Raw genomic sequence first — 26279 nt, 5'->3', positions numbered from 1 at the left:
AGAAAGCACCATCTCTAAAACACACAAATATATGGCGGAAACACAACTTTCGATCCTTGGATGGAACTTCAACCAAGGCTTTTCATCCCAGAACTGGATTGCCTCTACTTTCAAGTCCTGTAAGTTATTGTTGAAGTTACGACTTAATTATGACTTGACTTGTAAATGAGAAAGGGGGTATTTTATTATATTAATATCTGCATTACAGAAGCAAGATGCCTAGGTGAAATTTCTGTTTACTTTGTGTCAGAGTGATTAGTTTTGCAGGTGGAAACCTGAGAGTTAATACTTGAGTGAAGTTGAAGAATAATTCTGGAAAAGAATATATTAAAGAGTTCTTGAGGCATTCTCAAGACTGACAAAAGGTTACATCAAAAATTCTATGGCAAACAGTTCTTTGGTGATATTTTAGAGTACAAAAAGTATTTTGAAGCTTAGTGTTTTAAGTGTAAGCTAACACTTTGTCATTTAAGAGTTTTTGTGTGAGTTATTAATACCTGGTGGCCTATTATTCTAAAGCTTTTGTTTCTGTGAACAGTCTGTACGGTGTATTTCTCAGCATCCAGAGGTGTCATTGCATGACTAAGTGACACAAGACAGCTGTGATAATGCAGAAAGGCATTGTTACAGTTCTTGGAATGTTGTTTGGGACTTCTAAGAAAAAGGCAGTATGAATTAAAGCTACTGAAGCAGTGATCTTTTGTAATCAACATACAATGTGTTTCATCCTTTGATGCGTATAAAGGATGTGATATTTTCAGAGAACTCTGATGGAAATCACTGGAAATCATAAATATTTGTTTATTTTTGATGCTGTGCACTGCTGCAAAGAGATGTTCAGCCTGTTGAATGAGCTGGACAGTGATTTGGGGGCTTACCTCACATACTTTCTTGGAAGCTCCTGACTGTTTACGTTGACCTGATTTTTATTTCATTTTTTAAGTAGTTCTGCTTATCAGAATTTACAGTCTTTAATTTTGGTATTTTCTTCACTAAGTTTAGAATGACGCTCTTCTGCTTTGTTTTTGATTTTGTAATGTCATGAAAATTCCTGGCAAACTTGTGCTTACTTGCCAAAACTTTTTTTACTGGAGGTACAGTTTTCAAATTAACATATTCTTTCCCTTCTGAGGTTCCTCAAAGAAAAACACAGTCTGGGTGCTTTGATCTGGATTCATCACTGCTGCAGTTGAAATGTTTGTCTGCAAGAAGGTACATTTTATTTACCAGAAACTTTGAGACTTTTTTTTTCAGAAATGGAACACACACATATATCTGTATGCAACAGCAAAGCACATTAGCAAATACAAGGTGTGGGTGTAACGTAAGAATCCTTATTTTGAAATAACTTTCTAAAAGTTTCATTGCAATTATGCAGACAGTAGATTTCAACCCTTAGTGTGTTGCATCAGTTGATGGATTTTTTCATGATTCCAAATTTTCATATGTTAAAGTAAAATGACTGTGTATCAGAAGTAGATAATCTCCAATTTTACTTTCGATTGTTATAAAAATGTAAGTTTCCTAAAAAAAAGAAAAAGTCTAGATTTGGCTATTTTGTTTCTCTGCAACATGGAGTCATTGCAGAGCTGTCTCACTGGCTGACTAGAGGGGACTATGTTTGCTTTATGTTGTCTGTGGCATGAGAAGTGCTCATGTGGCACCAGGCTGGACTTTGGTAGATGGTCTCCATGGTCTTTTTAAGATGCCTGTTGAAATCTTCTTTTGTCTAAACGCCTGCTTCATGGCTGTGGCTTGCTGTGGCTCTGGCTTCTCCGTGGCAGGGCAGAGTGGAAGCTGGGTCCCCCCGGCCTATGGCTTGTAGCCAGATTTCTCCTTTGGTCCCCAAATCAGCACAGCTAAGGAACAAAACCCAAGTATGATGTAAGATACACTTGAATATTCAAGCAGAAAAGTTTCTGCATTCTGTGAAAAACCATTTTTTCAAGACACTGTTATTTTTACATGAATAGAGTTGATTGGGTTAAACATTTTGCCTTAGTTTGTTCAGAGAACCTTTTGCAAGGGACCAATCATGACCATTTATATGTTATAACTTAAACAGCTTTAATATGGTAGTTTGGAAACTTCAGGATATGAAACAACTACACGTGGGAGAGAGTTTTCTGTTATTTTGTTCAGTTCCTACTAGTGGAGTTAATGAACAATGTAAAGTTGTGTTGTCTGTATCTCTTTTAATATAAAACTTGTGAAAGTATTTTTCAGTTAACCTAGAAAATGTTTTGCAAAGGTATTAACAGGCTGTTACTGCTTTAGGACAATATTTTGTAATACAATAAGTGATTCTTTTTAGAGCTGGTTATACCCAGAAGACAAAAGCAAATGTCTTTATCCATATGTTTATTCTTTTTTTTTTTTGATAGCCCACAACAATGTATAAACAGAGACAGTGATCCAGCGAACCATGGGAAACCATTTTTAAGTTCTAGTGCTCCACCAGTAACAAGTCTTAGCCTTCTGGGAAACTTTGAGGTAATGCATATTCTCTAGAAGCCTTGTGGTATTTTTATTACTCTTCTGTACTGCTTTTTAAGAGTGCATTGCTATGGATAATTCCAGCCTGACTAAAATGTAAAAGTTCATAATTAAATTGAATGACATTTGTTTTAATTTCCATCTATAAAGGCATGTATTTTGCTCTGCAGACATCTTCTCTCTCAGCTACAAGCAACTCAATCTCTAATTTTCTAAGTTTTAATTCTCACAATGGTTAAGTTAGGAGGCTTTCTGTTGGCTTAAGAGATTTAACAACTGGTTATTGTTTGTGTTGTAGTATATATACACCTAGAAAAATGGATTCATACTTTCATTCTTAAAATTTACTCAGTATGTCACTAAAGCTATGTGACATCAGTGTAGTAAACAATGTATTTAAAGTGTAGCCTTCAGCTTTTGACTTCATGTTGCATATCAAATGTCAATGACTAAAGCATTTATGCATTGCACAATATTTTGTGAAATGCAGAGTGAATATGTTGAGTAAAGTTCCAGATTAGTTTATTGTTTTTTCACAAATAGTGAATGTCAAGGAAAGTCACGCATAGATCCTGCTGCAGTAAAACTCTGTGGGCTTTTGCACAGTTTTCAGGAGGACTAAGATAAGATTTTCCTGATGCTTTCTTTTAGACCACTGTCGTCTTGCTGAATGTTCCTCTGTTCATCCTAATTTTTGCCTTTTTGCCATGATTTTTTGGTAGGTCACCTTATGAAAGAACTAAGACCCGAGTTCTTAGAAAAACTTGTCTTCATTTGCTGCGTGCATAGTCTTGCTATATTTTGAATCGTTCCCAACCTAAGCTATGTGTGTTTTGTTTTTCAGGAGTCTGTCTTGAATTTTCGCTTAGACCCGCTAGGCATCGTTGAGGGCTTTACAGCAGAAGTGGGAGCAAGCGGAGTCTTTTGTCCCACTCACATGACTTTGCCAGTGGAAGTGTCATTCTACAGCGTTTCGGATGATAACGCACCCTCTCCTTACATGGTAAGTGTATGGTCAAATGTATTTTGTCTGTTTAAAACCATTAGGCTGGAACAAAGCTCACATGAGCTTGTCAGGTGAACTTGTCTAACTTATACTTTAATACAATAATCAAACGTGTTTGAGATGTTTTGTAATTAGCTTATTATCATACATAAACTACCCAGAGCAATGCAGTTTCTCAGCTGAGCAGGTACATCTGGGGTAGTAGAACTTGGTGAGGATTTTTTTTCCCCTCATCCTTTGGCACAGCAAAACCCTGCAGTTTTCACAGACAGCTGGCTACAGATTGCAGAGGCATTACATTCTGATAAGTGGAGATAGGTGAGTAAAGAGTTCAGGGAGTGAGGCTTTGGAGGGATCTGGGATATTTCCAGCTGTTTGTGATCAAGTTCTCTTCCTTTCCCTTCTCCCTTTCCCCAGCTAGCGCTTTTTCTCCCATTGCTGTACCCCACCATCCAGTTGCTCTGATCATGGGATATTGAATGTGTTTGTCTGTCTCCACAACGGAGTGATCAGCCTCCACTACCTCTTTTTATCCAACTTACTTAAAATAGGCAGTGAGGCAATAGGTGGACTACAGGATACATTTTGGTTATAGGGTACATTTTGTTGTCCAAATAAGCTGCTGTCCAGGGCAACTAACTGCTTTGCCCGCAAGTGGCTTAGGTATAGGCCAAGGTTCAGTTGTGGATGGAGACTTTAGACTCCTTGTCTAAGTTGTTTAGCCTTTTCTTTTTGAGGCAATGTTGATGCAGCTAGTGTGACATGTCACTCTCATAAGCTGCTTGGTTTGCTGGTGTTCACACTGGCACAGTAGTTTTATTCTTGATATCCATGTAGTAATTCTGTTCTGCACTTCTACAGTGACAACAGTTTTTGGTTGCCTAAAAACTGTTACCGTGTAAAAGGCAAAGGTCTGTTGGATGCTAGCATTGAATCAGACAGCTAATTTTGTTCTGAACGCCTGTTAAGTAACTTCAGTGTTACCTAGGTGACAGATCTAATACATGGTAGTCTGTTTAAACATGTAAGTAAACTGTTGAACACCTGAAAATCTCAATCTTTCAACTTGGCACTTACCACACTTCTGACCTTCTGTTTTAAAGTGGATTCAGAAAATGAAATCAAATGGGTTTGCAAGTTAAGCTTGCAAACTTGAATATATCTTCTTTTGACCATGGAGAAGTATCAGTTTTTTTGCTTTATCTTTCTAGATTATTTCATGTAAATTTCCAGGAGGTGAAAGGATTCTGATGTTCCTCAAATGGTTAAAGTGACATTGCTTATTTCCCTACCAGGGTTTCTTTGTTTTAGGCTTTTCCACATGTTGTAAACGTGCTATTATGCCTGAGTCTCACAGGATTAATACAACATTTATATAGTGCCTCCATCATCAGAAACATTGTTTCTGTTTGTATAGCTAGTTTCTTTGCTCTGGGTTTTGCTTTTTTGTCTTGTTTTTTTGTACAACTGTTTCAGTACAGTACACCAGTTGTGCGCCCCAGTTTAATTGAGCGCATGCTCTGGCGCAATGCCTTAAGGGTGACCTCAACGGTGTCAGAGCAGAGTGAATTCCTCCGTGGATGCTAAGTGGGACGCTCAGATGCTCTGTAGATCCCAGTTGGTACAAAAGCAGATCATATCGTTGCTAGAGTTTAGGATTAGAGTAGAAGATTAAGTGCATCTGCTGCCTTTTGAAAAGCAGAAATTAGTTCTTTGAGGATGGAAGTATTATTGGTGCAGTTGTAGGCCATATAAAAATGGAAAGGCAAGTCTTTCATTTTAGCTTAAAAGCCATTTTAAAAAGCAAGCTCTATTCTCCATAGCTCCCTGACTGCTAGTCTGAAGATGTGGAAACTTGGAAGTTGTTTGAAGAGGAGAATGTGCTCCTTATTGCACAGCTTTTAACGATCTGCCAAAGGCTTTGTAAGATCCCTACTGTTTTTAACTGCATCTTAAGTGTTGTCTTTATTCTTTAGTTTTTACTCTTAAAAACAATCAGCAGTGTATAAGTAGAATTACACAAATAGAACATTTTGATTTGTTTCTACCACACCCTGTTAACTATATTTGCCTTTTCTTTCCAGGGTGTAATTACTCTGGAGTCCCTTGGTAAAAGGGGTTATCGGGTACCGCCTTCAGGAACGATACAAGTGGTACGTACACAGCAGATATGGGTGCTTTAAAATCACTGATACCAAGACATTCATGCAGACGTTATTTATTAGTGATGAACACAAAGGTAACAGTGGGGAAAAAAACTGAATTTCTATAGAAACTTGTAGTATTTTAATTATTCAAAGTATACATCGGTGTAATTTGTGATTCCAAACACTTGAGCCCATCCATGCTGTGAAGAGGTTCCAAATCAGTTACTGAAAGTTTGGGATATTTGTTGACACCCCTTCGCTGAAGAAGTAATGAAGTAATTCGCGAATCCAAATTCTGAAATCCTTTGAAAAGCAACTTCCAGGTTGTCTCCATACTGTCCAGGTTGTTCCATACTGTCTTACATAAATTCTGTAATATTTTAAAAGCCACCTGCTTTTTGTAATAAAATCAGAAAGTATATCACAGCCACTGCTTAGAGCCAGTGGTCTGTCTCTTTTAAGAATCCAGTCCAAGGTGACACATTGCTAATTTCAGGCTTAAAAGTGGAGCCTGCACATATGCTTCCTGCAAGCATAGTGTATCTCCAAAATAGTGCAGACAAAAGTCTGACTAGAAAAATAAAACAAAAATGGGGAACGTAGATTAGCAAAGTAATAGTAGTCCTGCTAGTGTTTCAGATCAGGTAATGATTACTATTATATTAAAAAATAAATAAATAAATTTCTAGTAGCTTAAGTGTTAAAGTGAACTGAAAAGCTGCACATTTTTCCCACAAACATTCCTGTATGGCACAAGAACAAAATGCATAGAGGATGGTGAGTATTTTGGCAGGTAATATTTTTTTCCATTTTTCATCTCTAAAGAGTTGTATTGAACCATTTTTTTTTTCAGACCTTATTTAACCCTAACAAAACTGTGGTGAAAATGTTCGTGGTGATCTATGACTTGAGAGAGATGCCAGCTAATCATCAAACATTCCTACGGCAAAGAACTTTCTCTGTTCCTGTGAGACGAGAAATCAAGCGGACTGTCAATAAAGAAAATAGTCAACAGACTGAAGAAAGGCTACTTCGCTACCTCATACATCTGAGGTAAGCTTCTTGGAGTTAAAAATAAAAAATGTAAAAATAAATCCAAATATCTGCCAAAATTTATTTCTCTCTTGATTCCTTTGCTAGCCTGCCTTTCTTTTTACAGGTTTATGTTTAAAAAAAAAAAAAAAAAGAATGCTCTTAATTTGGTATTCAAGGTAGATGATGGAAGAAGAAAAGCTAGTAAATAAATTGGATCCTGCTTGGGAGGAACAAAGTTAAAATAAAGCTCTTTTTAACATTTGTATGGCCTTGTAATTACTTGTTTTCCTATGAACAGAGATTTATTCTGGCTGGATCAGTGTATCTTTTTGAGGTTAAAAGAAATAGTGAGTGTGCCTGTTACACAATAGAAGCCAAAAAAGGATCAGTGTAGAGAAAGTGGCCCGTGTGCACATGTGCCTGTTCAGCAGAGCAGGTTCTAACATGAAAAGCATTTGGAATTACTACTAAAAATGAAGTGCAGTGTTTACTGGTAAAATGTAAATATCTGTTTTGTGATGCGGTACCACTGACGTGCCTTTCACTTTGTAAAATATTCACACAATCTTCTTTGAATGATTTACAAAGCACTGCCTGAAACCAGATGCTGTGCTACTGTTCTTTGGATGTTCTGAAGACCGCAATTTGAAGCGAAGGAGAAATGCTGGCTGTACTTTGTCCTTTGGCAGTTTGCAAACTTTTGCCAGCGTTATTGTACTAAACGAACCACATTCATGCAGTCCCAGTGATTTCATTGCAGCACTTCAAAACCTGATGACTGCTGACATTTTAGAGCTAGCAAACTAAACAAAGTCAAATCTCTAACTTGTTATGGAATTACTTCTGATGCTTATTTCCCCTATTTAGAGGCATTGACTTCTACCCAGCAGACTTTCAAAACACAGCTTTGTCTTTGACTGATTCCAGACCAACACTTTTCATTAAATGAAAGTTGACAGTCAAAAAATGTGTGCTGGCTTACTGGAGTGGGAACATAGTGTCACGATGAGGATGCTGAACTGTTTTCACCCTGAATTTTAGTCTGGTTTGAAATTTGTCCTTTCAGGTCACACTAACTTAACTTGCTTAGTCTGACTTAACCACCTTATAAAAATTTTTCTTCTATGGTAAATTGTGAAAAAGAGCGTGTAGCCCAGATAAAAGGCTCTACTCACTTGTAATGTTGTTTTTAAAATCTTTCATTTTTAAAAGCAGCAAAGTTCCCTGAAACCCATTTTACTGAAAACTTGCTATATAAAACAATAAGTGTTTTTCATTTTTGTTACTCAGGTTGGCTTAAAACAGCTTTTCAGTTTTAGTTGCAGTTGTTGTAAGCCTAAGATGCTTGTTTTCACGTTGAAATTTTTGCTTAAACAACAACAAAAGGAAGTCACAAACTGTAAGCTGCATTGTGGTGGCATCTGCTTGTGAGGCCTTAATTATAGTTGTCAGCACTCGCATTATGAAAGTTGGGTTTTTTTTTCAAGTGGTAATTCAGCAAAAATGCTTGCATAGGTCTGGAACTTAACATTGGCAGCCAGTTTTTCTAAAGCACTCTTTCAAGTGTCAGATGTAGTGTGTATGTGTGTAGCTTTTACTTAATTTTGTATGTTTGAGGGATTGTTCGGTGTGCCGTTAATCTGTATTTGTACAGGTACGGCACTGACATAAAATGTAGCTTGCTTGGCCAGCACAGATTTCTTCACTGCACAGAAATTGAGAGTTGCATCCGCAGTTTAAGAAATCTCTTGAAGATGTTTTGGAAATACATTTTGTGTTGTTGCGTGTCAAGCAAAGTTTTTTGTGTTGTAATTAAATCTGCGTTAACGTAGGAGCCGGGAGACCAGCTCTGCTCACGCGTTACTTCTGCCCTGCACTGTAACGGTGACGACAAACAGTTGGTTCCTGGGTTGTGTTCTGGCACCCCTGTAAAGGCAATTAAGCAGTTAACATGCACACAGCTCAGCATTTTCAAAGTTTTTACAGCTGGTCAACAGTCCTAGTTACTGACATGTTGCCTCTTTTAATTCTATGGAACATAATTGCTGTTGCTTCATGGCTAACAGTGGTCAGTTCTTCATTAGCCAGATGTTCCTGAAGGTGAGGTGGAGGGGATGCTTCAAACTAGTTGCTCAGTAGTGCTTCCTCAGGGTGGTGACACTTTTTTTTGCAATATTTTTGTGATGTGGCATATGATGCGTTTACCGGTGGAAGCTGAAGGTATCTGTCACTAATTTGCTAGCTGCTTTTTGATCTTTCTGATCTCTAAGCATTTTTCCGGATCTAGAAATCTGTGTTGTTGTCCTAGTGATTTTTATTTATGGATTTACTTAGATTTTAATGATTTTTGTTGTATTGTCTTTTCTTCTTGCAGAAGGAAAGGTCTTAGTGTATATGTTTTTATGGTTACCCTGCTGTAGCCTGTTTCTTGGGTTTACTTTGTTCTTCATGAATTTATTCTTCATGATGGCCCATAATATACATAAAGGCTTTTGTGCTTGTATTTGTCATTTTTTCAGTAATGTTCATCACTTAAAGTTTCTTTCCTCTGCCAGACTTTCTAGCTCATCTATTACTGTGTTTTTAAGTCTTCCTCTATTTATCTATTGGTGCTGTTCCTAGGACACCATCTGTCCTAGGAAACACATCTCTTGTGTTTTTCTTGGTTTTCTTACACAAAACTACTGGAACTGCCACAGGTCTGGAGCCAGTCCTGCGCTGGCCACTCCACCAACACCCACAAGAGTGTATCTAATTGTCTCCTGATTATTCCAATGTATTTGCACGTATGAAAAACAAAGTTACAAATCCCAGTTACTATCATAAATATTCCTTTAAAAAAAAGGCAGTAGAAGCAGAATCTAGAAGAATCCGCAAACTGTTATTGTCTCCCACTCGTTCTCTTCCAGTCTTTGTGAAATGGCATGCTCAGATGAGCCAGATTACAGGGAAGGATTATTTACTGGGCAAAGGAAATCTTGCAGGATTCTCACTGCTAGAAAACAAAGAACTTGAAGTTAAAATAAAAATAATAATTAAAAAAAATCTGATAGATCCATGTGTATAATGGGGATAATTCAGGTCAACTTTATGATGGTGCTTTGATAACTAGATCTAGCTATACTGTGACTAATATAATCAATCATACTTCAGCTTCAAAAGGTGTTTCAATAACATTTTTATTTAAAAACGTGTTATGAGCTGCATGCTGTCTTAACTTTTTTTTAGGTATTCAGTTTGTTATTCACCTCTTTTACTCTTTCTTCACATGCCTTCATTCAGAGTCTTCCCCCTAAGATAGAAACTACTTTGGCTGCCAGGTGAAGGGCTTCCCCATTGACAACACCATGCAAATCAGTGATGGATAGGAGCTCTTCGTGGGTCAGCAGGAGCATTCTGCTAGACGCGCCCCCCCCCCCCTACATTTCATGCCCTTGACAGAGAATTTCCTCTCTCTAGCTGTGGGATGGCTATGGGCTATTCTGCTCCACTGCTGCGAACGAAGATGTGGCACAGAATCCAATTCTGCAGCCTGCCTGCCCCGAGACAGCTCAAGCCTGCTGGATCTTACGTTGTCTTTCTTGTGCCTCCCAGAATTTCAATTTGATTATGTCTGTGTGTATTACAGAGACTACTTTTGCTTCGGTGCATTCAATGAGTAAATGCTTATTAAAAATCTGTCCAAATTGTAGTATCCATAATAATAGAGTGTGTACTTTGATGTGAGCAATGTGCTCTCGGCATGTATAGTGGTATCATTTTGTCCTTACAGTAGCAATAGCTCTTATCTCTAACACAGTAGCAGTAGCTTTTCTCCCCTACCATGACGTATTGATAGTGATGTTCATTGGCCATAAGAAAGAGTACTTGGGATCTCCTGCCCTTCCTGGGTGAGGAAAGGGAATTAAGTTCTGCCAGATGCAGACTCAGAATACAGTTCTCTGAAATGCAAATCGCGTCTCTCTATATATAGCTGTTAAATCTCAGCGAAAGTGGAACTGGCACATTTTTGGCAGGTTTGAAGGCTGTTTAGCTACAGCATAAGAAGTAAATGAGCCCAGAAATTGGCCACTGTTTCCTTTGGTGATTGGGCCAGTGAACTCAACTCTCTTTGAAACGGCTTCGTATTCCTTGCAAAAACCCTCTTTATCAGCTTGCTTGCAGAGATCCCTGTACCTGCTGCTGCTTAGGTTAGAGTTAAACTTGGCATGTTGTATAAAGCGTTGGTAAACTTCTTGCTTTACATTTCAGAGAGCAATGAGATCTGTATGATTGAAATATGTATTTGATATGTATATATATCTCTTGTGATATTGGAACCTTCCCTTTTGTGTGTGCTTAGGGCACCCTTTGGGCATTTTCAGGAGTGCCCACTTAAGACTACTTCTCAGCTTTCTAGATGGCTGAGAACTTTAATCTCTGACGGTACGTAAATGCAGCATGAACTTCAAAGATCCCATGCCACTTTCAAAGCTATATTCTGTATTTGTGGTTAGGAACAGAACCTTCAAATGCCAGAGAAAATGAAGTAGATAAAAAACGTTACTCTTTTTTTCTTTAATTTTGTGGTCAATTGTTTTCTGGCCTTAATTTCTGAAAGGAATGCATTTAATTCAATAGTATTTAAAGGTTATTCTTTTTTCTGTTTTATATAATGCAGATATTCATATCTTTTCAGGTTCCAGAGTTCTAAATCTGGAAAGATCTACCTCCACAGAGATGTAAGGCTCCTATTCTCTCGGAAGTCCATGGAAGTTGATAGCGGCGCTGCATACGAACTCAAATCTTACACTGAATCTCCAACAAATCCTCAGTTTTCACCAAGATGTTAGCAAACAATGGCAAACTAAAGTATTCATCGTACTGTTGATTACTCCTTACAAGGGAAGATCGGTAAAGCTGACAGTATAAAATTAAATCTGTAAAGGAATGAAAATAGCGCTCGAGAGAGAAGGTTCTTATGTGATCCTGGACCAGTTTTGTAAAAGGTCTCTGGAATGAGCTTTGTGTATTCCAAGTAGACTGGAAATGTACTTAAATCTAATCTTTTTGTACTGTTTAAAACCACTTCATTGGATGTGTTGCAATAGCAAATTCCCAAGTTAGTTTAGTGTTTACACTTTTTATTTTATTTTTCAGTTATTTAATATTTAATGTTTCATTTAATACTCAAGTGATGTTTGTCTTTAGTGTTCTAATGTAGCATAAATCCTATGTAAAATCATACTATGTATTTTTGGCATTAATATTGAAATCTGAAATATATACAGATGTCTTTAATCTGTGTGATGTTTTTAAGTGATATTCATTTAAGTTATTGAAAATGGGGACAAGAGTTGAATTTCCGTAACATTTCATACTATGCAAGCATTCGGCTTTTTTCTTTTCTTTCTTTAATGGTACCCTTTTTTCTTTTTTCCCCTCACATACAGATTTAATGCCACTTGCGACCATAGCGCAGAATGTTTGTTTACTTACTCATGCATTCAGATCATTGATTCAATTCATATTTGGCTCCCTTCATTCCTTTCTTTCCTAAAGGGCCACTTTAATATTGCTTTTTGTTAGTTTCACATAATTCCCACCCCCCCATATCTGATTTCCGATTGTGCTAAAGGATGTACTGTGCAAACGAATTAGCATTTATATCTTAAATATATGCAAAAGCTATGGAACATGTACTTTGTTTTATTTTTAGATAAGGAGGATCTTCATGTAATCCTAAATATTTTTAATAGATAATTCCATTTAGGCCACTAGGTGGCTATATGAAGTTTTACTAGAGATGCTACGTTGGGAATATAAATGCTTTCTAATACATGTATTCCTAAAACAAATCAGTCAGATAAACAGTTTATGCTACGTGTTAAACTGTGTAACTGAGAGAAATAAAGCTAGAAGCATTTGATTATATTTGAGGTATATATTTAATAATGAAAATGAAGCTTTATGATGCTTGCTGAAGATCTGGGTTTCTCTGCTGTCTTATCTTGGTTCATGTTTTTCTTTACATCACTGTTTTCATAGTGTCAGTACTATGAAGGGTGACCTTCACATTTGGGAGTATAAAACCAATATCTGATGAAGAATGGAGAAAGAATGAGTGTGCCTGTTGTGTGTTCAACACTGCCCTTAGCTGAGATGAGAAGTCACTGCATCGTGAAATCTCTAGGAAGCCTGCCAGGGAAAATAAGGGAGACCAGACTTTCCAGATGATACTTATCCAACTATCTTGTATATTCAAGTGGCTGTTGCTACAGAAGGGCAAAGCCCAAATATTATTGAATCCATTTCCAACTTCAGTATTTTTCCCTCTGTTACACTGGGTTTTTAAAGGTTAGCTTTTGTATAACAGAGACTTGGGAAAAACCACACAGGAGATTGATTGTGGTTTCTAGTTGTGTGTCTTGTAAACCTGAAAAGGTTTCTTTTGGTAACAGAAGAGTCAAATACAACTGCAGTTGTACCGCGTACATAACTAGGATCTAGACTAGGATAATGAAAATGCGCCCTAGTTTCTCTGTACTCAGTCACAAGCAAACAGCATGTACCCATAAAGTACTTGTTTGTGTCATGGTGCACATCTGCTTGCATACTTGATGAAATGACACTTAATGAAAAGTCATAAATCACCCTCAGTAAATTAACCTTACGTTTTTGCACTGACAGTATGCAATGTTTGTATGTCTGTATCTTTAAGTGACTTCAAGCCATCTTATTCTCTCTTTGGAGTAATATATTTATCTGTCTTGAACAGCAAAAAAAAAGTGTGGATTTTGGGTATGTGGTCACTACAAGTCATGTCCAGGAAATAAATCTGTATTGACTTACATAGTCAAACTATACTTGGTCCCTATATGGATGCCATTAAAAATGAAAATGACCTTAGGTTATCCATGTACGACTTTTAAGTAATTTCCCCTTCACAGTTTGATCTGGGTTACTTGTTCCATAAGGGACACACATGGATGAATGTTTCCAAAATATGAACAGACTTCCACATGACTTTCTATGCATTTGTTAAGAAGTGGGACTAGACTAATTTTTAAGAAGCTATTTGCTTCTCGTCTTTACTCCTCGATAGGCCCAACCTTACAGAATTATTTTGTATAAATGTTTCCGAGTGGTTTGAGGGTCTCTGGTAATGGAGGCTGCAGATAATCCTTTCTAGTGCTAAACTACTTACCATGAGAAAGCTTTTTATAAAACTAAACCAACTAAATGGTGCTGATGGAGTCAGGTTACTACCCGTCCTTTTCACAAAAGAAAACAATTTGGTTCCCATGCATCACATCCCTTCTCAGTTTTTATTTCCTATTTCTAAAACAACCCCAAACTGTTCAGACAGCCTTGCCTTACAGATTTTTATTTCTGTACTTCTCATCCTTCTGGCTCCTTGCTTTCTTCCTTTGGACTGAATCTGTCTCAAGGTGTACACGTGATCCCAGGCAGGGCTTCTCTACACCAATTAGTATTGAAGATAAGTCTCGTGGATGAAACTCCTCTTCATACATCCTTTTTTTTTCCTGTAGCAGTTGATGTCAACTTGTATTCAGCTTGTTATCCGGTATAATGTTAGGCAGCCTCATTGTATTGCTTGCATTCTGCCTGTCCCTTGCTCCCATTTAAATTCAGACCACCACCCAAGCAGTCAGCCTCCTGGAATCCCACCCGCTTTGTGCAAGCTCCTATTCGATGACCACTAACTGGGGACTGGCTCAGGCTGTTCTCTAGCCCCTCCAGGATATTTTTTTACCCAAGTTGAAAATATTTACCAGATAAGAAAAAATCTGATGCGAGTATCCTGATCTTATTCTGGCTTGAGGTAATCCTCCCGCGCTAGTTTGTTATGCTGTCCTGATCCCACCACTTCATGCCTAAGACACGTTAAGCCCTGCGGCCTCTCCGTGTGTCGCTCAGGGATGGTTCCGCGCCCGTTCACAATCAGCTTTGGACGCACAACCTTAAAACGAACGACCCAGTTTCTGTGTGCTGCCTTCCTGTATCTGAGGCCGTTGCAGAACGCGCGCTGTTACTGAGGTTCCCGAGGTACTTGGCGTCCTTGCTCTGCGCTGAGCAGCTTACGCTCGTTCCCTTAAAGAAAATTAACTCAAGGAAGCGCTGCATTCAAGGAACTGCTAAAAACTGCTGAACCGTGCTTTCTCTCGGATCAATTTCCGAAACTCCCGGGGTTTACAGCGCCGTCAGCCGTCACTGCTTGGCGGTTCCGCTTCGCAGCCCCCCGCCGCCCGGTCCCTTCCCTCAGGGAGGCACCGGGGGGGGCCTCGGGCCTCGACGTCAGCGGCGGGGGCGCGGCCAGCGCCGGAAGCCCGCAGCGCTCGGCGTGCGCGGTCGGGCGCGGAGGAAGTGTGTTCCCGGCGGCACGCCGTCCTGCCAGCCGCCGCCATCTTGTGCGGGAGGCGGCGGAGCTGCGCTGCGCTGCGCTGCGCGGAGGAGCGGCGGTGGTCGCGCCCCCCCCCCCGGCCCCCGGAGCCCGCCCGGTGCCCGCCGCCCCGCTGCCGCGGCGCCATGTCTGCCGAGAGCCCCGAGCCCGCCTCGGCCGAGGAGCAGAAGGTGGGTGGGGGGTTAAGGAGGCCCGCAGCCGCCGCGCGGCCCCGCCGAGGAGGGGCAGGAGCGGGGAGGGCCCGCGGGGGTCTCCCGGCCGTGCCCCGGTCTGGGCAGCGTCCGCCGGGCCCGCCCCGCCCGCAGCCCCCGCGGAGCAGGGCCGGGCTCCGGGCCTGCGGCGGGCCGGGGGGTGCCGGGCGCTGCCTGGCGGAGGGGGCGCGGAGGGCCGGGGGGGGCCGGCCGCCGCCTCGGCCCCGCGACGCGCCCGCGGGCCCGGTCCCGGGGCGGCCTGCCCGGAAGGGGCCGCGGTGAGGCGGGGGCGCGGTGTGGTTGCGCTAAGCCCCCGGACCTCTCCGTGCGGCGTGAGCCGCGGGGCGGCAGGGCCGCCCGGAACAATGGCTGCGCTGCAGCCTGCTCCGGCCAGGGCTTTTGGGAGGGCTCGGTGGCCGGGTTACTGCGCGGGGGCCCTCCGGTGGCCCCCCCCCGAGGCGATAACGCCTGTGCTGCAGGGGCTGGCGTCGCAGGCGGCTCCGTGCTCCTCGCAGCTCCGCTGGCTGCGGCCTGGCAAGCGCTCGTGTTTTAGTCTCGTCATGGCTGTGGGTCGCTGCGATCCCCACGGCTGTTGCTGACGGGGAGAAGTTATGAAACGCAGGCCCTCCGCTTTGGAGGGCTCTAAAAGGAAAAGCATGACCCGCCCCGGCTGTCCGAAGTTTTTGTTTAATAATTTACCGTTTGTAATGGGAATTAGTCATGCAAGTGGGAAGGTTTGGGAGTTAGGGTAAAATGATAGCATGGCAATAGGTGCGGTAATCGGAACCAGCTCCTGTTGTGTAATTTGCCCTTAAATGTGGACGTTACACAGTTTGGCTTTACATTCGTGTTAGGTAGACCACCGAGAAAACACTGTTCCTGTTCAAAGCACATAAAAATAAATCCCTGGCCTATGCGGCGCGCCTAGAATAGCTCGGTAATAAGAGCACGGCAAAGCATGTGGCAGCAGGTTTATTGTGATGCCTTCCAGTGTGTTCTCATGAAGTCAAGTGAGCGGGGCTGGTTTGGCCAACTAAGTTTCGGTCTGAAGTCTTGAAACGCTGTGCTGGAAAACCGCTGGCTCTTTGAGATCCGCGGGGCCTGCTGATCTTCTAATTTAATCTTAACGTAGTCAGGCATTCAAGACAAGTGAAAGTAGATAAAATAAAACTTTGTTTTGTTTGGTCTTATATCCTGTGATAATAGAGCTACAGATTTGTACTACAGCATTGCAATATTAAACTTCTTTAAAAATATTTGTCTGGATAAACAAAATTAAAGATCGTTTCAGTTAACGGTTAGCTCTGAAGTACTTGTTCGACCAACGCGTTTTGCAGTACTTATTCGTTGGTAAGCTTAAAAAAGATGAAGCCCCAAAGGGAACTTTGAGGCAGCAGCTCCATGACGAGACGTCTGTTATGAACTTCTTAGCACAGCGTGAGAAGCTTGTGCATGTGCTCAATGAGAAGGGTGTTAAACAAGAAAATGATATAAACTGAGAACTTTCCACTAGTCCAGTGTTTCCTGTTCTTCATGTGAAAACTCAGGGTAGTGGCAGGAGGAAGTCCAGCAACAAAGAAACCTTTGGATGATGTAAAGCATGTGCTTGGTTGATGGATGCTGCTTTTGCTGTAGAAGTCTGTGTTTTTCAGGAAGCTCTTAGTGCTGTGTCTTGTTTTGGGACTGGCTTTTGCCACATCAATTGCCTGTGGAGTCGTGCTGTTGTCATGTTTTTCCTATTTTCTATTTCACATTTTTGTCTGATGTCTTTCCTTAAAACAGGATAAGCTCTTCATAACACAGCTCGAGAAGGCTTCTTTTTAGCCATGCAGTTGAGTTGTCCAACAGATAGAGAACCTCATGCTTTTAGTAGCCCCATAAAAATTAAAAGCAAATGCTATCTTTAAATGTGTTAGGTAACTACTGGCTATGCTGGTAAATCCTTTTAATGAAGTAAGCAGACTTCATTAGCTGTGCAAAAATTCCTGTAGGGAACTAAAATTACAACTTGAGTGGTTGTCACCAGGAAGAAGTGCGTGGTATATCTTGATTTATTTTTTTTTTTCCTTCATCAGTTGTCAGTCATCTGGTTGCTGCTTCTATAATACCTGAAGGGAAGACAACTGCTAATGTATGAATGGCCTTGCAGGTTTGGGTTAAAGCCTTCGTGTCTCAGTGACACGTCCCCGAGAGTGCTCCCTGCTCTCTGGTGCACAGAAGAATACAAGGTCAGAATAAGCACTTGATGATCTTCCCTGGAAAACTTTCCCAGGTCTCCTCAATCCATGGTACAAAAGCCTTCTGAGCTGCAAATGAACGCATCCGATGGCTTTCTGAATCCATCTAAATTCTTGGCATCCCCTGTATTCTTTGGCAAGGAGTTCTGTAGCTTAGCTGTGTTACATGAAGAACTGTTCTCTTAAGTATTTTTGAACCTGTCGTCAGCTGGTTTTGTTTGACAGCCCAAGTCTTCATTTGAAGCTATTCTTTATTTCATGTTACAAAGGTGGTTTTTTTGGTCTTAGCTGTTCTTGGCCATCAAGAGTAGGTGACCGTCGCCTGAATCCTTTTTCTCTGCACTGAGGCACAACACAGTTTTGTGTTTTGATCGCCTGCTGTGCGATGATTTGTCAACCCTGTGAGTTTGCACAAGTGTTTCCTTTGAAGCACCATGAATACATATTTATGTAAGCTCTTTATTGTTGGCCCTCTGTTCTTAAAAAATACTTCCTTTTGGTTAGTATTGGCAAAACATGCCCCCTCAGATGCCTTGTCTGTTGGCTCAACAGTGAGTCCCCAGTGATTCAGCATTAGATGCTGAAAGAATGGCTTTTGAGAAGATCCAGAGACAGTGTTGGCATGATAATAAAACACACCAGGAAGAACAGCGGCTGAAGACTGTTTGTTCTATTCACATGGAGACTGTGGTCTTGGCTAGTAGGATTATTATATGGCGAGGAATTGTATAGCGCTGGTTCTGTGTTCTGTGCTGCCAGGGAAGTTTTGCTTTTTGTGTGTGTGTTTTATGTTTTGTATTTGTCTGTATTTTGTGTTGCATTGCCTGGCTATGTTTTCATCTAACTAAAAATAAACAGCATTGCTTCTATCTAGTCCCCACAGAAGTTTCTCTTAAACTGCCCTCAATTTCTGTCCGCCCTTGGCGGGGCTGTTAATGGAGATTCCCACTGCGTTGGGAGCAGCTGTCTTCCTGAGGTCTTGGAGTAGTGGAGCAACTAGAAATGTTGTATTTTAAGTCTGTCGTTATAAACTTTGCTTCCAAGGTTTCTTGCCAGAAGGATGCCGATCATTATAGAACGTGGAGCTTTTGTAAGAGATGTCAGAGGCCTTGTGAGTGGGGGCAGGCTAGTGCAGGGGCTCAGCTCCTCAGCACTTCTGCCTGAAGTAGCTCTCAGCTGCTCTTGATCCCTTGTCCTCCCTGCTGCTGTGTTACTGGACCTGTTGGTGCGGCTGCTTGGTGATCCAGACAGGGGAAACTGACCCCGATGAAATAAAGCCCAGCAAGAAAAGAATGTTATTTTTGCATTGAATTAATTTCTGTAACCCATTGACGTGGAATACATGCACTCATGCGAACTGATGCAACACAAAGGTTGGCGGTGCAGATGGAAGAAGAGTGTGAAGGGGCTGCCTAAGCAGCTCGAAGTGAATACGAAACCTTAGTCACAGATGAACGTGAGGCTCTCTTGGTTTCAATGGCAATTCTTCTTTCCTGACTGAAAGTCTTTCTGTGACTTCAGATGATAATTACTGTTCAAGAACCACAGCAGTCAGCACAAATCAGTATGAGTTCTCCCTGAACTAGCCATGGTTTGCATGCAAAAAATGATCTTGGCCAAACACTGGAAGGCAGTGAAACAAGGATTTTGAATGGAAGGTATTCTAGAAATGACTGAGTACAAAGAAATGTACCTTATGCATCAAATTGCTGCACGAACCAGGGCAGGTACCTATAAAGTAAAGGTCAGTGCTGAAAGACTGGATGTACAAACTAGTTTTTGCCAAATGAATATTTTCAGATCATTACTTTGAGCGTGCATATTTTTACGGTATTCTCACAAACGTGCATTTTATTCTATGCAAATACGCTGCGTTCAGTTAACTAGCTAATCATAATGTTGGCCTCTAATAGAAGGTCAGTATAGAGAAGTCAAATAATGTTTGTTAATATGGTAGCAGGCATGGTTTTGAGACTGAAATACTTTAACACTATTTCACAATGAATATCAATGCATTACAGTTGCATCAGAGTCATAAAAACTAGATTTTGCGAGAGCACAAGTGCTAACCCATGCAACTACACGATGAAGCAGGACTAACTGAAAAGTCGCATGCTCAGCTTCAACATTTGTTCCTGACAGAACCCTTGTTTTCACCAGAGAAGTGTGGGGTTTTTTTGGTTGTTTTGGGGATATTTTTGGTCAAAAATGAGTAACGGTGTGCTTTTAATATAGGCTAATTTTCTGTGAAAGCAAAATGGGTTGATTAAGTTCAAATTCGTGTCCAGGAAAAGTACCTAAGATGTGAGGCTGAACTCCTACAGTTGCTGTCAGTATTTGAGAGAGAATATATGGGAATGTTTATTGAATTAATTGATGTGTTCAGATTGGAGCAGAAATCTGCATGTTGGTGAATTCCTTGCAAAAGTGTTGTACATAAATAGTTTATTGTAATACTTCATTTAAAGTCTTGGTAATTTTGTTTCAGGAAATGGAGGATAAGGTGATCAGCCCAGAAAAAGCTGAAGAAGCAAAATTGAAAGCAAGATATCCTCATCTGGGCCAGAAGCCAGGAGGCTCAGACTTCTTGAGGAAGAGGCTTCAAAAAGGAGTGAGTTCTTTACTGTCTGTAGGGTATGGACAAGAAATTCCCAAATTCCTGTATCTGTGATTCTTTTCCACTCCGCAGACCTTTGCATGAGAAAAAAAACACTGCCAGTTTTAACTTCAAATCTGTAAAGGCCCGAGGAAGCGAAATTGATCTCCACAAAACAAATGACAAACTGGCAGGATAGTTGCTTACAATGCCCCAATGGCTCAGCTGCAATTCTAATAAATTTTAAGAAATTTAAAAACTTGGAAGCTGTCTCACTGCAGCTGTGATAGACTTGGATAAAAAAAAAAAAACACAAAACAGGAAGGGTCAGAATCTCATCTGTGTTTTCTGCTTATCTTATCTTACCCATTCTTATGTTGCCAGGATGTATGGCCACTCCTATTACTCATGTTGTTAGCGTGTGAAGGCTTAGTGTTTGCAGGTACCACATGACATCAGTGGCTTGAGAAGGCTGGTGTAATTCCAAATACATACACCTAGTCAAAAAGCAACTGTAGAAGAATGGAGAGCGAATTAGTATTTAAATACTGTTCCACATTTGACCAGCGTATCTTACTTTCTTAGTTACTGAACAGTTTTTTGTTAGTTTAGTATTTCATGAAGTGATGTGATGCTTTTCAGGCATGTTAGAATTCTGTTCTTGGAATAATCCTAGCCTGTCATTACTTTTGATGGTGTTTTCCTTGCTGTCGCACTGTTGTTTACTCTCGTCTAGGCCATTTGAGTGCACACAATTATTCCAAGTGTAAATCCTTTGCAAGCCAGCTGTTGGAGTTCGGTGCTGATCTAATTTTGTGCTATCTGGTAACGTCTCGTGGGAATTGTTACTTTTGGCAGGTTTTTTGGATAAGCTTTCCCTTGTAAGTTAGTGTGCATGCAGCATAGATAATGGCTGCTGGGAATGGACACGTGGAAGGTTAAGTGATGACTTTTGGGAGTTAAGCTTTTATGTGGTCAAAGGCAACCTGAACGAGACTTGAGCGTGTTCAGTGTCTGTGTAGACATCAAAGAGGCAAGGTAAGTGTGTTTTGTATAGGTAATTCAGGCAGACAGACCAGTGTCCGCTCCATAAGGATTAATGGCCACAAAGGAATTACTGTAAACACACCAATGGTCTCTACAAGATCTCAATCTTGATTATAGCACCACTTCATGCAAAGCTTGTTATAGCCTATATTTTCCACTACGAGCACAGGCAGGCCAGTGGGCATTTTAGTAGCCTCAGCATTTTGGATTCTGCTGGTATGATGAAAGATGGCATAAAATTGGGGGTTCCAATTCTTAATCTGCCCTCCTCAGTTCCTGATGTTGTTAATACCTTTTTTCCATGTTTTATTTTTCGTTATTTTTGTTTAGTGTGCTCAGTGTCCTAAATGAGGAAGCATCTTATTTGATGTGGACTTCTGGTATACTTTAGGCTAGCTGGATTGCTGAACTTTAAAATAGAGTGAGAATAGTGAGTGTGCTTTCAGACAGCTTTTGGGATGGAAAGATACGTGGATAGGCATAGAATCAATTTGAAAAGGATGATCCAATACAAGCCACCTATGAAAAGCTACAGTAAATCAGAAGTAAACACAGGAGTAATCTATGGAGAGAAATGGACTGATACTCTAATTCCTGAAAGATGATGCTTTTTCTCCAGAGATGCAGTTGCCATTTGGCAAGTAGGTTGCCCTCTGCTCACTGCTATTTGCTGTTCAGAAATGTTCTACATTGGGTGCACACACCCAATCAATTTTAATTAGCATACTTCCTCCAGAATAGTAGTAAAAATGGATGCTGTGCTCCTGTAGACAGATCCTACTTAGAACTAGTGTATATATAACTGGTATATAGACAGAAATGTATATAGACAGAAATGTATATCTGTTAGCAGCAGTTAACACATCTAAAGATAGAATTACTCAATTATTATCTAGTTCCTGTTTAAAAGTTTCTTTTGGTTTCTTCGGTCTTGAAGGGGAAAATATGAAAGCCTATTTCCAAACCGGGTTGCATTATAGCTAAAGCCTCGTCTGCAAATACAGTGCAAGAACACTGTGGTGTAAGTAAGGATTCCACTGTCAAAAGGGCTGAATTGTGAGAAGGTTTACCAATGCAAGTATGTAGTTCAGGTGTTCTGATTGTTTAGGTTAAAACAGGTGACTTTAAGGCTCTAGTAAACCCTAACAGGGAGCATTTAAAGCCATCTTCAGGAGGCCTTGCATTTAAAAACAACAACAACAACAACAAAAACTTCCCATCCCCAGGTAAAGACTTGTACTTCAGTTTAACAACTGCTGCTACTGAACATTTTGCAGCTGGTTAGTGCTGCTACAAACCCAAGACTATGGTAATAATGCTGCCTGGAAGTACATAAGCATAGCAGGTTGCAATGGCGTTTGTTCAACTGCCTTTGAGGAATAAGCCTATATAAAGCTAACTAGGGAGTGTTCTTCCAGAGGCGATAATGCATTGTAAGCAACAGTTGTTAGAGCTAATCTTTGTCCTGAATCTAGGCTTTGGCCTCATTTGACAATCTGCAAAATCACGGGTTATAAGTAGATTAATGGTAGACCTCATAGTAAGATGTAAGCAAAATATAACGGTTCCCCCAAAAAGGTGTCATTGAGCAGTTGAAGACTTGATGCAGGCCTTGGATGAAATTCCATACCTCATCTTAGTGTAACACAGATAAATTATAAGTCATCTGGTTTTACCATCCATAGATAACTTAATGTTTTGAGAAATACAACAACAAAGACTGTTAAAGGTAGTGCTAATAAAAATTTGCTGAAATGCTGAGGAACGCTCTTTTACAAATTCAGAATTAACATATTCCTTTGTTCAGGAGAAACTTGGAGCCTGGGATAAGCCAAATCTACTGTGCAATCCTTCTAAAAAGCTTTGTGAAGGGAATTCTTAACTAAATTGGTTTGGGAACTTCAGGGATCATAGTTTCACTGTTTTAATGTATGCAGAAAAAAGATTTTCTTGTTAACATGCAGTTTCATGTTTCTTTGATCTTCTGGTATGATAAGGCAGGCTCTGTTCTCCAGCCTTACTTCATATATTGCTTGGTTATTCTGTCTAGCAGAACTTGATCACTGCACTGTAATTTACAAACCCCAAGGTTTCACTTGCGGGAAGGCAGGGCCCTTTAGAAAACAGTACTAAAACAGTGTTTGTGTGTGGTGTGAGTTTCATGGTATCTGTAGAGCATTAACTGTATATGTAAGTAATGTTCAGAGTTTAAATGTGTGCTTAACAGTCTTGGTAAGATGTTTTTTTTAATCTGAGTTGACATAAAGCTGCCTTGCAAAATGAGAAATTCGGGCTTTTAAATCTATGTGTATTTTGTCTTCTAGCAAAAATACTTTGATTCTGGTGACTACAACATGGCTAAGGCAAAGATGAAGAATAAACAACTGCCTACTGCGGCTCCTGACAAGACTGAAGTCACTGGTGACCATATTCCTACTCCACAGGATCTCCCACAGCGGAAACCATCTCTTGTTGCTAGCAAGCTGGCTGGCTGACGAGAACAGCTGAACTGCATGATAATTCTCATTCCTGTTATTTCTCCTTAATAGTTATTTCTCACCCTCACATCCCCCTTTTTCTTTCTTACACTAAGTCATGAGACTGACAGCTTTGCAGGTAGCGATAGCATGTGCTGCTATTGTAAGGGAGTACTGTTAAGAGTAAAAATGTAGTATTTGGACTAGTTGAGAACAATGCACTGATTAAAAAAGGACAAGTTTGGTTAGAGTAATGTAATCTACTTGAAAATGTACATATTGCCCATTTCCTAGTGTAGGACTGGTTCCAGCAAGTGACATCGCAAGTTTTACAACTTTTAATGTTTCTGCTTTTGTTATTTCACCTTAATTACAGCATATTTGTATTTAATATAACCTCCAGTTGTGTTGTTTTTTTTTCTGTGTTTGGTTTTGTTGTCTAAAATAGAGGTTTAGACCACAAGTTGCTAGATGGTAAAGCATGTATAAAAACAAAGACAGGGCTCTGATTGAATTTTGTTTCTGCTCTTGAACTTGAACGGCCTTAAACCTGTTTCAGCTTTAACAATAGAGTTTTTACTTGGGCAATATTTGCCCATTCTGGTGTAACTCTTGTGAACCTAGTGCTTATTGACAACTGCCTGTTGAAGCTGGTATCCTTTTCAGTTCCGTAGCTTAGAACACACTTTTGTTGAAGATGTGAATGAAGTGTGCATGTGCATAGACTGTTGAATTCACTCTTGTGCCATTTTTGTAAATACAATAGTTTTGCACAACCTTTTGCAAATGTCTATTAATTTTACATTTTAAAAAGCAGATAATGTGCCAATCAAAGCACAAGTGATTCTGTATCTTTCAAAGTCTTGGCCTGAAACTAAGAGCCCAGAATCTTGCTACTGAAAGTGAAAATTGTGTACCTGAAATTTGTGAAACCCCTAGACTTACACTTGACTCAGCCTTATGCTTTTGCAGTTGTATATTTTGTTTCGCAACAATGTCCAGCATTCAGTTATAAATCTGAAATTTGTACCTATATTTAAAGGCAGGTGCCCTTTCTGTTCAGCAGCTCTTTAAGCTTTTAAAGGTGAAATGCTCAATGGTATGACATGGGAAATAGCTAAATGTACTGTTCTAGAGAGTTTACCATGTGGCAAACTCCAAATCTAGGCTTGCTAAGGTTTGATATGCAGTTGTCGTTGTACTATTTTAGACTTCTGGAAGTGAAAGGGTATAATTCTTTTTCTTGAAGTCCTTAAATGGCAGTAAACTAACTCCTTTTTTTCTGTTATACAGCAGCCCCTCATTGGTTTTGGGAAATGAAAGGAACTGGAACTGGTATTTGTATAATGATCTACTGAGAGATAGGTAATTCTTCACGTCAGAAAATAAGAAAAAAACTTCAGTTCGTCTGTATGATGCAGGTTGTGAGTACTAGATTGCCAGAATACACAGTTGATACTAGATGGGTAACCTGATGAATTTAAGAGCATGATTTGTTCAGTGAAATCAGATATATTAAAATACAGTATGATCCATAATGTAATTGATTTTAATACAGGCAATCATGGCCTTGATGTTCTTTAGGAGTGTAAGAAACCCTTTAAAAATATCAGCGTACTTTTTTCTTAAACGGTTCTATTAAAACACTATAAAAAGCAAAGAACCAATGCAGGCATTGTAAGAGAAACCACTTTTGAAGATGCATGTTTTTAGAAGGAAGCACTTTGTATTGATATATTCAGAAAGGTCTTACAGAATAAATATCTACTAGTTGAAAAGAAGACTGGCCCATATTTTCTGCAATGCTCTTTTCTAAAGGAAAACTCAATAAAATGATCAAGATGAGATGAATAATCTTAACTTGGCCCTGCTTTGGTTAGAATAGGCGGAAACTCTATCAGTGTCTGTTATAATGTGTATTCTTCAGTTTAGAGAAGTCATTCCAGAGAACTTTTTAAATTGATAACCTGGTTCTTTGCAAGTCTTTATAGCCATTTTCAAGTAATTACGGACAAACTTGTGAGAGCCCTTTTATTCCTTATCCTCCACTAATACTATAAACAAGTTGTGATTTTTCACAGAACAGTTTGAAGAAATTGTTAGACCGATTTGTGTTTTTTTTAAGCAAGAAATTAGGCTGGGAGAATAACAAGGAAGCTGGATATATTAAAGCAAACTGCTTTCTATAGTTGTTCAGTCTAATGTGAAAATCCCTTTTATTTTTGTATGTGTAAATGAAATTTGAAAAAACAATAGGATTGGGCCACAAATATTGAACAGTTGAAGGTGACTTGCTTTGTATTGTCTGGTTCCACTATTTTGTAGCTCACATATGGTGAGTTTTTTGATGCTTGAGATTTAAAAAAAAAAAAAAAAAGCCATTTAAATTTAAACATTCCCCTCATTTAGCTGCAACTCAGCTTGTCCTGCTGGTTAGATAATGCAAGCTTTTTTGATGTTCACTCAGTGACTTGCAGTTCTTAAGGTTACTACAGATTCAGCTACCAATATATTATCCATGTGTATACTTAAAGTACTGTAATACTAACTAGGTCAATGACTGGTTATGAGCCTTCACATCTGACAGACCTCAGCAGCAGGCACAGCAATTTTGATTCTATACACTGTTTAAAATTTAGGAAG

The 26279-nt window shown here is 39.9% G+C and overlaps 2 protein-coding genes across 9 annotated transcripts in view; both read left to right on the top strand.

Moving 5' to 3' along the window:
* FAM214A (family with sequence similarity 214 member A) overlaps positions 1 to 11960 on the top strand; it is a 47421-nt gene extending 35461 nt beyond the window's left edge. For all 8 annotated transcript variants that reach the window (XM_040570281.1, XM_040570278.1, XM_040570276.1 and 5 more), the window contains exons 6-12: positions 3 to 119; positions 1133 to 1212; positions 2385 to 2493; positions 3341 to 3499; positions 5587 to 5655; positions 6503 to 6702; positions 11363 to 11960. In XM_040570281.1, the coding sequence (XP_040426215.1) occupies positions 3 to 119; positions 1133 to 1212; positions 2385 to 2493; positions 3341 to 3499; positions 5587 to 5655; positions 6503 to 6702; positions 11363 to 11516 (888 nt within the window). In that variant the 3' untranslated portion in view covers positions 11517 to 11960. The remainder of the gene's footprint in view (positions 1 to 2; positions 120 to 1132; positions 1213 to 2384; positions 2494 to 3340; positions 3500 to 5586; positions 5656 to 6502; positions 6703 to 11362) is intronic.
* A 3027-nt stretch (positions 11961 to 14987) lies between these two features.
* ARPP19 (cAMP regulated phosphoprotein 19) lies at positions 14988 to 25995 on the top strand. The gene is made up of 3 exons (XM_040570282.1): positions 14988 to 15258; positions 20005 to 20127; positions 23484 to 25995. The coding sequence occupies exons 1-3, from the start codon at positions 15214 to 15216 to the stop codon at positions 23652 to 23654; spliced, it is 339 nt and encodes a 112-aa protein (XP_040426216.1). The 5' UTR covers positions 14988 to 15213; the 3' UTR covers positions 23655 to 25995.
* Positions 25996 to 26279: the final 284 nt, after the last annotated feature.

This window comes from Cygnus olor, chromosome 11, assembly GCF_009769625.2.
Source record: "Cygnus olor isolate bCygOlo1 chromosome 11, bCygOlo1.pri.v2, whole genome shotgun sequence".
In the NCBI taxonomy this organism is placed as follows: domain Eukaryota; kingdom Metazoa; phylum Chordata; class Aves; order Anseriformes; family Anatidae; genus Cygnus; species Cygnus olor.
Note: the sequence above shows the minus strand (reverse complement) of the source record. Positions and strands in the feature narration are given on the sequence as shown.

Bases quoted from the DNA above. Each gene is read 5' to 3' on its own strand.
- ARPP19 (XM_040570282.1), top strand. From the start codon at position 15,214: ATGTCTGCCGAGAGCCCCGAGCCCGCCTCGGCCGAGGAGCAGAAG. The intron at 15,259-20,004 runs GTGGGTGGGGGG...ATTTTGTTTCAG, and splicing joins CCTCGGCCGAGGAGCAGAAG to GAAATGGAGGATAAGGTGAT. The intron at 20,128-23,483 runs GTGAGTTCTTTA...TTTGTCTTCTAG, and splicing joins GGAAGAGGCTTCAAAAAGGA to CAAAAATACTTTGATTCTGG.